The sequence below is a fragment of the Ctenocephalides felis genome, unplaced genomic scaffold, assembly GCF_003426905.1.
Source record: "Ctenocephalides felis isolate EL2017-DRISC unplaced genomic scaffold, ASM342690v1 CF-g0.4_SCAFFOLD_01170, whole genome shotgun sequence".
Lineage (NCBI taxonomy): Eukaryota > Metazoa > Arthropoda > Insecta > Siphonaptera > Pulicidae > Ctenocephalides > Ctenocephalides felis.
The window spans coordinates 58,869,800-58,883,637 of record NW_020537324.1 but is presented as its reverse complement, the minus strand read 5'-3'; the positions used below and the strand labels follow the sequence as shown (position 1 = coordinate 58,883,637).

At 28.8% G+C, this 13,838-nt stretch overlaps 2 protein-coding genes across 2 annotated transcripts in view; one reads left to right on the top strand and one right to left on the bottom strand.

Annotated features, from left to right (window-relative positions):
- Positions 1–13,838, top strand: part of LOC113366341 (zinc transporter ZIP11-like) — a 356,006-nt gene that overhangs the window by 60,726 nt on the left and 281,442 nt on the right. The gene's annotated exons all lie outside the window — the stretch shown is intronic.
- Positions 1–13,838, bottom strand: part of LOC113366343 — a 51,868-nt gene that overhangs the window by 10,144 nt on the left and 27,886 nt on the right. The window contains exons 2-3 of the mRNA XM_026607934.1: positions 9,024–9,367; positions 3,379–3,641 (exon numbers count right to left, since the gene is read on the bottom strand). Of these exons, the coding sequence (XP_026463719.1) occupies positions 3,379–3,641; positions 9,024–9,161 (401 nt within the window). The 5' untranslated portion in view covers positions 9,162–9,367. The remainder of the gene's footprint in view (positions 1–3,378; positions 3,642–9,023; positions 9,368–13,838) is intronic.

Sequence of the window (13,838 nt, the reverse complement as noted above, 5' to 3'; positions counted from 1 at the left end):
AGCAAACGTGTATTAGAAAACTATTTTTTCTGCAAATATGTTGCTTTAGGGAGCAAGCCCGTATCGTTCGTTAGCAAATTTTCTCACAGTAAATTTAGAGTAAAGTCGTTAATTAATGTTTATTTTTAAATATCGTTTAATAATCATTAGACCTAGCCATCTTTGTCAATATTTACTCAGATATTCAAGCAGAAAGCAATTAAATATATATTTCTCACATTTTTATTAATCTTTAAATATATCTCCTGTTGATATGCTGAAACAAATTATTATTTACAAGAATAACCGTCCACTATTTGGAAATAATTTTTTATGGTTACTTTGATTAAAAATTAATAAACTTAACTATCGAATTGTTTTGAAATTTTAAGATTGTTATAGAGAGTGTATATATATAACTAAATTGAATTGTTTTCGGCATACACCCCTACCACATCGAGATAAAGATCCAAAATTAGTGTCACTTAATTAGCAAACATTTTTCTATTATTAATCGAATATTAATAAAAAGTATCTTAACATATTGGTTTATTCTTTTGATTTTTTATATTTTTAATTAAAATCCATAAGCTAAATTATCTCAATTATTATTAACTTCCCGTAGGGTAAGTTATTGTAATGGGCCGAAAATCGGAATTGAAAATTTTTACATTTCTCGACGTTTTGAAGGTTTCTGAACGTTTTGGCATACCTCAGAAAAAAATGGGATGTGTGTGTGGGTTGTGTGTGTGTGTGTGTGTGTGTGTGTGTGTATGTATGTATGGATACAAATTTTCGTCCACGTTTTCGGGCGTACGGATCAACCGATTTGAATGGTTTAAAAAACATCGATTCCTATTAATAAGGAGAAGAGCTGATTAGTTTTTGGCAAAGACAGGTCCAGCAGTTACGGAGATAAGGAGCAAAGAGTGCAGAAAATAGAAATCGAGTTTTGAGAGAACGGAGCATCCGATTTGAATGATCTAAAAAACATTCCATTAGTAATGATGGGGAGAAAGGGTTATTAGTTTTTCGCAAAGGCAGGGCCCAGCCATTTCGGAGATACAGAGCTAAATGTACAAAAATGACAGTTTTTGAGAGAACTAAGCGTCCGATTCAATTGATTCAAAGAACTTTCTGCTTGTCTTAACAAAATAATTAATTTTGGGAAAAAAAATTTTGTACAATTTTTTTTTTTTTTTTTTTTTTTTTTTTTTTTTTTTTTTTTTTTTTAAATTTTTTGTTATATCGAAAATAATTCAGATTTATTTTTAATTCTGAATATAGTTCTAATATACTTTAAACAAATAATTTCAACTCTGCAATTCAGTTTATATAATTATTATAAATATTAGACAATAATACAATATTTATAATAATCTATTTGAAAACATTCAATATTCCTCGAACGTTTCGTTACGGTACGGGAAGTTCCAGCAATTTGCCTTAAGGCACGATGCCACCCACCCCACTAGTTTAACATTTGTGTTAGGACAGTTAATGCGGAAAATATGGTGAGATTTTGATGGTTTCTCAAGTTTTTATTTCATTTTATATAAATTCATTTTTATTGTTGTATTTCTAGTTAATACTTCTTGTGTTGACGAAGTGATTGCTTTGGTGATTTTTTTATTTCAAAATTAATTATTTTTTTCCAAAAAAAATTTTTTTTATTTTTCGAAAACAATTCGGATTTTAATTTTAATTCTGGCTAAAGTTCTAAAGGTCACTTATATAATTTAAGTAATTTTAATTTTGCAGTTAAGTTTATATAATTCTTATAAATATTAGATAATGTTACACAATTTATAATAATCTATTTCAAAACATTTAATATTCCTCGAATATTTCATTACGCCACGAAAAGTTTCAGTCTATGCATTTGACTATGTTCTTTCTATTTACATCAACGTCATTTAATTTGAATTGAAGTGTTGAATTTTTGGTTTTCTTAGTTAATAATGTAGTTTCTGTTTTTGATTCCTTAATTTAATTTTTTTGTTTTTCCGCAAATGCCTCGAAATTCTAGTAATTTTTGATATAGCTGATGTAATTAAAGTCTTGTCTTCGTTATCCCAATTTACATCCATGTAATTATTTTGAATTTTTTGAAAGTGTTGAATTTTTAGTTTAGTTAGTGAATCATATAGTTGTTGTTTTAGATGAATTAATTAAAATTTTCCAATTTCTGTCAATTATAAAATCCTGTACAGGTGGCTTTATTATTTAATAAAATATAATAATAATTTATCTGATGTAAACAGTGCTGCATTATCAGAGAATGTCACCAAGGTGGTGTAATATGGCGAGTATTAAAATTGAGATTGAAACATGTGGGAAAAACAATTTAGATAATCATGTAATAATTTCTACAATCATTTTCGAATATTAAATATGCTTTCAAATAAAAGATGGCGAGTATTAAAATTGAGATTGAAACATGTGGGAAAAACAATTTAGATAATCATGTAATAATTTCTACAATCATTTTCAAATATTAAATATGCTTTCGGATAATAGATACTAAATACAATCGAAATAATCCCTGACAACAAACCTGATTTCCGTAATTTCTACAATCATTTTCAAATATTAAATATGCTTTCGGATAATAGATACTAATACAAATCGAAATAATCCCTGACAACAAACCTGATTTCCGAAGGTGCTTTGTAGGCCGCACTAGTAACATATATATCGGATCCATTATCGCCGAAGCTGAGTTGGCTAGGAGCCCTGGGTGGCGGTCTCGACGGTGGTCCACCGCTGGGCGTGAGAGCTGTGTGCGAACCGTGCCGGTGCACTGAGGGCACCGACAGCGCTTGCTGACTCGAGTGGTGATGGTGGTTCAGGTGCTGGTGGGATGACGATCGAGGCTTTCGTGGGTTCGGAGATAAACTTCGTTCGTTTGAGATCTGAAAGGTAAATTATTGATTTATAATAAATATTACAAATGATAACTTGGATCTTATTATGATAGAAGTTGGTGATAATGTATTATTATATTAACTTATTAACTTGTAATTAAATTATTGCAAATCGTACAAAAATCGAAATTGAAAATTTTTGCATTTCCTTACGCTTTAAAGGTTTCTAAACATTTTGGCATACCTTAGAAAAATGGATGTGTGTGTATGTGTAATATGGCGAGTATTAAAATTGAGATTGAAACATGTGGGAAAAACAATTTAGATAATCATGTAATAATTTCTACAATCATTTTCGAATATTAAATATGCTTTCAAATAAAAGATGGCGAGTATTAAAATTGAGATTGAAACATGTGGGAAAAACAATTTAGATAATCATGTAATAATTTCTACAATCATTTTCAAATATTAAATATGCTTTCGGATAATAGATACTAAATACAAATCGAAATAATCCCTGACAACAAACCTGATTTCCGAAGGTGCTTTGTAGGCCGCACTAGTAACATATATATCGGATCCATTATCGCCGAAGCTGAGTTGGCTAGGAGCCCTGGGTGGCGGTCTCGACGGTGGTCCACCGCTGGGCGTGAGAGCTGTGTGCGAACCGTGCCGGTGCACTGAGGGCACCGACAGCGCTTGCTGACTCGAGTGGTGATGGTGGTTCAGGTGCTGGTGGGATGACGATCGAGGCTTTCGTGGGTTCGGAGATAAACTTCGTTCGTTTGAGATCTGAAAGGTAAATTATTGATTTATAATAATATTACAAATGATAACTTGGATCTTATTATGATGGATCTTATTATGATAGAAGTTGGTGATAATGTATTATTATATTAACTTATTAACTTGTAATTAAATTATTGCAAATCGTACAAAAATCGAAATTGAAAATTTTTGCATTTCCTTACGCTTTAAAGGTTTCTAAACATTTTGGCATACCTTAGAAAAAATGGATGTGTGTGTAAGTATGCATGGATACAAGTTTTCGCCAACGTTTTCGGGCGCACGGATCAATCGATTTTAATGGTTAAAAATTTGAATGGTTAAATTCGATTCCTATATGAAGATGTTTTTGTTTTAGGGCAAAGGCAGGTCCAGTCGTTTCGGAGATACGGAAAGAGTGCAGAAGATAGAAATCGAGTTTTTGAGAAAACGGAGCATCCGATGTGACCGATCGAAAAAATATTCAATTTGTAATGATTAGGATAAGTGGTAATTAGTTTATGGCAAAGGCAGGTCCAGCCTTCTCGGATACAGAGTTAATTGTTCAGAAAATGGCAGTTTTCAAGAGAACTAAGCATTCGATTCGAAGTATTCAAAAAGCTTTGTGCTTGTGTTTTGGTTTGTTTTTTTTCAAATAAATAATTTTAATTTTGCAATTCAGTTTATATAATTCTTTATATAATTTTAAATTTTAGACCATGTCCTTCATTTTAAATCAGATTGATTCAATTGTCAATTTATTTCATTCATAAACTCTTATATTTTCTCTAGAAAATAAGAATAATGAAAATTACAGTATTCATAATAATCTATTTGAAAACATATAATATGCCTCGAATATTTTATTCCAGTACAGGAAGTTCCAGCAATTTGCCTTATGGCACGATGCCATACATCACTAGTATATTATATTACATTGTATCATATTATATTATATTATATATATATTATTATATTATATTGTAAAATAAAACATGAAATAATTTTCAATGTACCATAGCTTCTAATTTACTAATCATGTCTATGCCTAACATATATTTATAAAAAAAACAAGTACCTCTGATATCTGGCAATTTATAATATAAACTAAGCGTTAGTGGCATTTTGCTATAATCAAAGTTGCGAAAACTTCTGGATATGCATAAACAATCATCTTAATCAGCAACATTTGAGATTTGGTAACCCTTAAATGTGTAACGATCGAAGTTTGAAATTTAGACCCAGCTCAAGATTCTAATTTTAGATGAATTTTTATAATTAAACCACTTTCAATGCCTAGGATAGTTTAGAATGATAACTAAGACCTTATTATCATATAAAGTTTCATCAAAAACATCAAACGCTTCCAATAATCAATTACGAAGAAACAATCAACTGATCAAACAGTTTTGAATTTTGAAAATTGATTTTAAATATTTGGCTAAAATTCGGACAAAATTTTTACGTTTTTTTGCTAATTCTAAAGATATGTCGCAAAACATCTTTTTCGAGTTTGTTTAAATGCATTTTGAATTTTCAAATCGGTGCAGCTCTTTTTGCTTAAATGAATTTTGAATTTTAAAATTGCAGCTCTTTTTAAAACTTTGACAAAAAGTCTAAATTTGTCGAGAGAACATAACAGCAAATAGGATTTTCTGGCAAAAACAAACTCGTCCTTTAGAAAGTTACTTAAATAATAAAATGTTTAATTTTTATAAACAAAATTTAAACATTATTATCATTTATTTATAATTCATAAACATTTGCAATTTTCCCTAATTCATTATTTCATTTTATTCAGACCAAATTTTTAATAATAAAAGCAAATTTATAACAATTTGTTTATAGAACTGCATTTGCAATATATTTATATACCTAATTGTATATAATTGTATAATTGTATGATTATTAACATAAAAATAAATTAAGAACTTTTCTGACTTCATAAATATAAATATTTACAATCACAAAAAAATATTGAAATATTCGAAAATATTTACAATCTGATAGAGTACAGTAATATAAACGTAATAATATTGAATAGGTATTAGAAAATAATTGTGCTTATTTGCATAACTTATTAACATGTTTCAATAGCAAATTAGCATGTCCGCTTTTATACTTTCGGTAGCAATCACCAAGTTTCATATTTTTTAAGAAATAAATCATTTGAATGTATTGACCTTCAGTTTATGGTGGTTTTCAAAGTGAAGAAGTGTTAATAAATTATTTTATCAATTTAATTTACACAATCTATTATCAATAAGCAATAAAGTTAAATCGGCTATGGTAGATATATGTAAAATTAACTGTGAACATAATTGACAGTATACCTGATGCAAAACAATTAAAATTGATTTGTGTATTACACATTGCTTGTGATTCATCTTATGAAAATTTATAAAATTCTGTTCTGACTTATACATTTTTCCAATAGAAGTTTGAATTTTTAGTAAAATTTAATATGATCTACTACCTAGATACTTTGATCGTTTCTCAATTCTTGATTATGAATTTTTGCTTTAATAGCAATATGACAATGTTTTTAATAATTACATTACATGTTTATACAAAAATTAAAAATTGTATCAAATTTTTATCTCATACATTGAGACAATTCTCAATTTACACATATAAAGAGAGTATGTACAAACCGACATATAAAGACTCAGGTGCTCGAACAAAAACAAGAACAAGTAGAACAGAATAGCCATAAGTTTAGCGCTTGCAAAATCACAAATTATCTGAATTACAGGTCTTCAAATTTATTACTGCAGTGTAAATAGATCACAAATGCTGCAGGAGATAGGAACAGCTATACAAAACCAGTATTGGCATAGGAAAAGGTATTTGTAGGCCAAACCGCATTGCACCTTGTCTATTACAGAATCTTCTATCGATGGAAATTTCTCTAGAATGTTAAAACCTAGAACTACTGTCGAGCACCTTCCAAGTACATAGTTACTTAACTTCTTATAGGAATTTATAAACTTTGTGGGATAATGATAGACAATAATTATTTAATATAACTCATATTAACTATAATTGACCACAGATTATCCAGTGTGCGTAAACGAATAGAATGCTTGTTCAATCAGTGAAAGAAAGGCAATTTAAAAACTTTATAACAGGAAATTTCATTAAATTGTTTTTACAATTACATATCGTAATTGAGTAGGTATTGTGCCGAAAGAAGTAATTGCATATGGAAAAAAACAAAATTTCATAACTTCCTACTTGCCTTAAGTGGCTGTGAAAAATTATGACAAATGGCGTTGACTATGAGTTTCAAACAGTGGAAGATAATGAATGAACCACTCAAATGATTAAGGTTTTTTATATAAATATTATTAGGAACCATTCAAATTATAAACACTTGAACGATTGTTAAAAATCTCATACATAAACGTAAAAAAATAATTTTCATTATCATTTCATGTACAAATCAATTATATTTGATTGTAATAATCATGCAGTAATTCTGTTCAAAAACACAGTACAACAGGTGTTTGGTGACCTCGAGATAATTAATATCGATGAAATACCTATGTGATCTTATACGTTATAAATCTTAGTTTTATAGTAATTTTATTACAAAATAATTGCTATTAAAAGCTACGCAAGTTGCTCATTGCGTGAAATAGTCTATGTTGAAATATTGCATTGATTTCATTGGGTAAATGTTTTACAATATTAGTTATAAAAGATGATTTTTTTTAAAATACAGAAGCATCATTGATATTAAGCTTCTTGATTCCCAAAAATCTAATTGTTTAATTAAAACGAGAAATTTTGAAGATAGCAGACAAACCGCAAATTATGAATATCTTAAGACACAATTTTAAAAATTATTGGGAATAATATTTTAGATCAGATGTCAAATTCTTGCAACCGTAAATTCAATCACAATATTACTATTTAGAAAAATGAGTAATAAAATTTGAACTGTCCTGACTACCGAATTTGAATAAACCAATGAAAAAATAAAATTAGGGAACAGGCTACTTTGTTGCAAAAGACATTATGTCACAATGTAAAACTATGTTATTTTATTTGTTCAAGCCATAACTCACAAATGTTCGAAATTAGCATATTGAATGTAGATACATATATCTAATGAATTTATCAAAATTGATAGAAGTAGATGGATTTGAAAGTAGTGATATTATATTCCATAATCAGTAATGGCACATTAACATATTGTTATGCACTAATCCACATATGCAAGTATATATATATATATATATATATATATATATATCCCAGAAAATTTAAAACTATGATTGCGGACCAAATTATACTTTAAAACACAATATGATACCATGAATTATTAAAATCTTCAAATTTAACAATAAGATAAACTAATTGTAATGCTATTTACTCTTTTTATTTTTTATTTTCACTCCAATTCAATTGTTTTAGTTTTTAATTTTATTTTTAGTTTCCACTGAATGAAGGCTAGGATCATAGCCGAAACGTATGGATGTAAAATAAATTTTTGAAAGAAATTCAAGTTTTTTATTGATGTTATGCCCGATTACCAGACTTAGTTAATACATATGTCAACATCAAATTCAGAATCATACAATATCTAATTTGAAATAAATATTATATTTTAATACGACACAATCGCTAATATTAAATTAATCAATTAATGTAATTTAATTCAACGTCAACTGAAAAACCTTCAACTGTAAGCGAATATGCATTTAACGATTTTGATCTATAAAATCAGAAATATTTTAATAGATCTGCTTGTTATATTCAAAAATAAACAAGATTTGCGTCATATAACTACTTAATATACCATCTTTGACTGCAATTAAAAAATTATTAACATTCTATCCGTTAAAAAAAACATGAATATATATAAGACAAAACAATATTCTTGGTTTATAACTAGGAAGGGCAATATTTTGAAAATATATTAAATACGACTAAAACTTGTCGTTTTTTTAAAGATGGAAACCCAACAGTCGTCACATATCTACGTGAAGAAGTTTTATTATTAAAATTTTTGTATAGAGTTGAATTTTTATTACTACAGCAATGCTGGATAAGAACTATTTTCACTTGAAAACATATTGCTATCTATATTTCCAAGTGAAAACTCATGTCACTAGTGCTAAGATGGGTATCAAACCTGGGACCCACGGACAAGCCCTATATCATAATTAACCCAGCATGTAAGAGTACATTTACCAATAAAAAATATGTAGATGCTAATAGTGAAACTATAGTCAAGACATAAAATTATTTATAAGTATTTCTTAAGAAACCATTGTTAAGCAAAACTCAAAATAAATGCGTATCTAGATTGTGTTAATGCTAAATTATTACTCAGCTCGCCATCTAAGATTACGAACATGATGTCGTTTTACATTTTATGCATTTATAAATTATCCTTACCATATACTCAGAAGCGGCTCTATGGGAGTCTTCGCCATCGGTGCTGTAGGCAACATTCGAATGACCATTTCTCACTAAGTATCCCTCAGGGGAGCTATGTGTCGCCACATAGTGGTTACTTGCAACTCTGCGCGCCATGCCGGAGATATAACAAAGATCTTGATTCTGAACACTCGGCAGGTGATGCTATGTTTTTGAGTTTATCATTTTGTATAAAGAAGAACTATTTAACACTTGTCCAAGATAAATGAAATCAAATCAACTATACTATTTTTTTAAATCTTCCTTGTGGTTCTTCATCATCGGTAAACGAAATGTATTTAGGTCCAACCTGAGTGCGTGACCTGAAAAAAAAACAAAGAAAAATAATATTATTCATTCATTCAAATTTATTCAAATTTTTAATTTAACTAACTTTTAATTTAACTTAAAATTTAAATAATGAATTTATTTACATGAAGAATAATTGAAATTAAATGTGAGCAGATTTACCATAAATCTGACCAAATTGCTTATCGACATCGTTAACTTCCCGCTATAAATAAATTCGCTAATTTTATGCTTTCTCGACGTTTCAAGCCATTCTGAATCGAATGAGATCAAATTTAGAAAAAGTATGTGTGTGTGTGCGTGTGTGTGATCAGATTTTTTACCGTTTTGTCAAAATTAGATGTATCTCGATGAGGACTATTGTTTGTCAGTTTTGTGCGACGATCGGCCAAGCTTTTTCTTTATAAATAGCAAAAAAGTGAAAATTCAAAAACGGTACGAAAGATATTGGTTGGGAATCGTGCTGATTAGTTTTTAGTAGAAGTCGGCCAGGCCGTTTTCTTGTAATAAAGTATTTAAAAAAAAATGACGATTTTAATTATTTTTTTGACGGTAGATACCATAGTCTTCTAGATCATACTGAAATATTACGGCCCTACGTTTAGCTTTATAAGTTCTTCAAAGTTTGCAAAAATTAGTATCGTTTTTTTTTGGCATTTGTCAAAATTAGACTTTTCATCGACGTTTGCTCAAAAACGCCTAAACCGATTTCAGAAAATTTAAAGCTATTTGATGTATCCCGATAAGGATTACCGTTTCTCAGTTTTGTGCTACGATCTGCCAAGCCGTTTCTTTGTAATTTGAAAAAAAGTGTTAAAATTTTTGTCCACATTTAAGCTCATACTACCGAATCGATTTTAAAAAATCAAAAACTGTTCGAAAGATATTAGTTGGGATTGATACTGATTAGTTTTAGGTGAAAATCTACCGAGCCGTTTTCTTGTAAACAACTGTTGAAAAAAAAATTAGGCCGATTTTTATGGAACTTTTTTTGGCGATATAGAACATGTTCTTATAGAACTTACTGAAACATTATGGCCTTATGACAAGTAGTTTAATTTTAAAAATTTATCAAAGTTTGAGAAAATTAGCAGCTTTTTTGACGTTTCTTGAAATTAAAATTAGACGATTTACTTGGTATAACGATAGAGTACTTGGTCTTAATGAATATACTAAACAAAGTCCTACGGCAACTGGTTCAATTATAAAAATTGCTGATTTGTGAAAATTTGCTTTTTGAAAATACTCCGAGTTACCGTGTTCGTTCGTTTTTAATTACGTGTATTAAATCCACTCGCAATACTTTTAATCACTCAAAAAAAATTTTTTTTAATGATTAAGTCTATTATTTACACATATCGGGAAGTTCATGTAACTTGACTCAAGGCAAAATACCAAATACAAATAGTTATAATTTTAACGCAAAAGAATACATATCTCTATGATTATTTATATGTTTAAGTTTTTATTAAAAATTAATTTTATTGCTTTTCAGAAAATTCTTCAAGTTTTATGATTAAGAAATATTAATACATATGATAAGCAATGATTAAATTAATCTAAATAAATTAAACTAAGATAAAATACATTACAAATATAATTACAATATGCAATCGATACTGCAATCATTCATCTCATTATTTCTAACATATAAAATAACTATAATTCATAGCTCTGCGCATTTTATGATGGTCGAAATGAGTTTTGTAACAAAACAAATAAATTGCAAACACATTGAATCGTTGACATTCAATTCTGCTGAGTTATTTATTTCTGTAGGAAGTTATTATCTCGAATCCGAGATGCTGTTTTATCTAATGTGCATATTAGATCCGCAGATGTGGATCCATCGAGGGTTGACAATATCTTTGATGGTAGTTTAGATAAATTTTATATGGTTTAATACAACTACAAAATATATAGATCATAAATCACTCATCAATAAAATAGTATCATCAGAAATTATTGTCTTGCTTCCCATCTGAGAAGGAGTTTAATCCCCCTAAGAACAGAAATAATTTAGTTAAAATGTAGTTCAACAAGATAAAATTTATTTAAAAATTATGTTTATATTTATATATTGAGAAGAGTGAATAATATTTTCAAAATTGCGGCCTGACAGTATAGAAATTAGTTAAAATGTAGTTCAACAAGATAAAATTTATTTAAAAATTATGTTTCTATTCAGATCTTGAAGATAGAGAATAAGATTTTTACAGAAATCTAGTACAAAATCGATCAATGAGGAAATATAAATTTGTCTCAAAATCTTTGAAATTTGTTTTGAGACCCACTAAACTTACATTTAAATCAATTTCTACCATCAATGTAAAATATTTTTTCCTATTTTTAATAAAGACATTTAGACAAAATATTTAGTTATTCATTTTTATCCAGGCAACATCTTTATCCAAGTATTCTGTGCAAACTTTACTTATTGTGGTGAGAAATGTATGTCTGCTGAAACAAACAAGGAAGACTGGGTACGGTTGTGCCAGGGTACGATTCAATGTGGCAGTCGTCATAACAGCTAAACTATACTAATTTGGGAAAGAGTCCAAGAGGAGAAAGATGTAATATGTTTGTTGGAACAAGTTTCCAATATTGCTTTCAACTAGCGCACTCTTGATATGCTGACCGCATTACTTTTAAGGAGTACCTCAGTATTTCCAATGTTCAAATTACCATTTACGTTACTTTTCTTCCGGCTAATTGGTAAATTAACAAAATTATTGCTGATAAAAAAGTGGCACAACCGTACCCCCTACTAGTGAAATTAAAACTAAACTAATAAGACACTTGAATTCCGAATTTATGGTATTAGGCTTTCTCTTGGCTCAGTGGTCAGAAGTTTGATCTTCCAACCAGAAAGTTACAGGTTCGGTAGTCGCCTCGGACAACCTAATACCAAATAGTAAAGACATCGGTTTACACTTAATGTTAGATGGAAATACGTTTCCAAATTAAAATATCCATTTCCTTGCATTGTTGCATTAAATTAAAAATTATTATAGAATTGGAGAAACTCAAATGCAGTAAATATATCAAATAGACTTGGATTGCTTTAGAAGAGCTTCGCAGTTAAAACATATCATTAAAACATTTCATAGAACTCTTAAATAGTGATTGCTATTAGAATATAAAAGAAATAAAAATACTGTCTCCAACTATTTCCTGCTAATTCAATCTAATTCCAATTTTATTGGCAACCCTAGGTTGACTCTTTCGAGATGCAGAATTCTGTTTACGCTCTAAAGCCCTAACGGAATTTCACTGCAACGGTATTTCAGAGATGTTGAGATATGCCACTATCGTTCTATTACAAAGACTCACAAACAAAACAGTCTTATGATCATTATTATGCTAACGATGAAATTCATATCATCGTCCTAAATTCTTTATAGAGTTGCGCAATTTCAGCCATTCATCTCACACATTTACATCGATTACAAATCGTTCCGTAGATTTTGAACTACCGATTTGACAAGTAGTTAGATGTCACCGTTGGGAAATGAGAGAAATTATACAACTAAGCAGAAATTTATTTGTTGTTGAACAAAATGATTATTATCGAATAATACATAGGATAAGAATTGTTACGTATGGGACGAAGTTAAAATTGAAACTTGTGAGTTTTTTAAAAAAAATATTGGAACTAAAGCTTGAAGGAGTTGAAATATTTTACAAACTATGTTTTTTACTTTATGAAACTATATCTAAGTAGTTGTTACATTTTAGTATATTATAAATCAAAAGAAATACTGATAAAAAACTGAATATGTAGAAAAAATAAATTATGCACTTACCGTAAGGCGCAGAAAATTATTGGTTATATTTAATTTAAATATAATTTTTAAAAGGTTTGTTTTTATTTTTTATAACTAATTTGTGTGTATTGGTCAAGACTCTTCTTTTATTCAAGAAGAGTCAAACTAGGGCTTGAAACGTATGGATGACTAATGAAATTGATTTAAACCTTATTTATAGTTATAACACAAATTATTTTAGATAGCTTAATGAATGCCTATTAAAACTTGAACAACAGAGTTTTAAAATGCAAAACTTCAAAAATTTTAAAGTTTCTATTAGCGCAGGAACAATTATTGAGAAATTATGAGTTATGTTAATAACTATTAACTCCTTCTGGCCGGAAGGATGTCTTCTTTTAGTGGCCTTATTTAAAAATTGAATTAAAATCCATAATAACAATTCTGTCAGATATTGACAGTCATTGTCATAGACTTGGCGCAGTAATCAGTTCAAACGCGTTTTTCGCCTGATTTTTTTTTGGAGACCTGTCTATTGATATTTATAATTATTTCAAATAAAATCAAATAAATGATGCCACAACTAGTGATCAGTGAATAATCAAGCTTTTGATGGTATTTTGATTAATAATTCAATTTTGTTCAATTTCTATATAATGGACAAATTGGCAAAGTTCCTACTATTTCACAAGCAGGGCCAGAAAAAAAACTGTCAAAG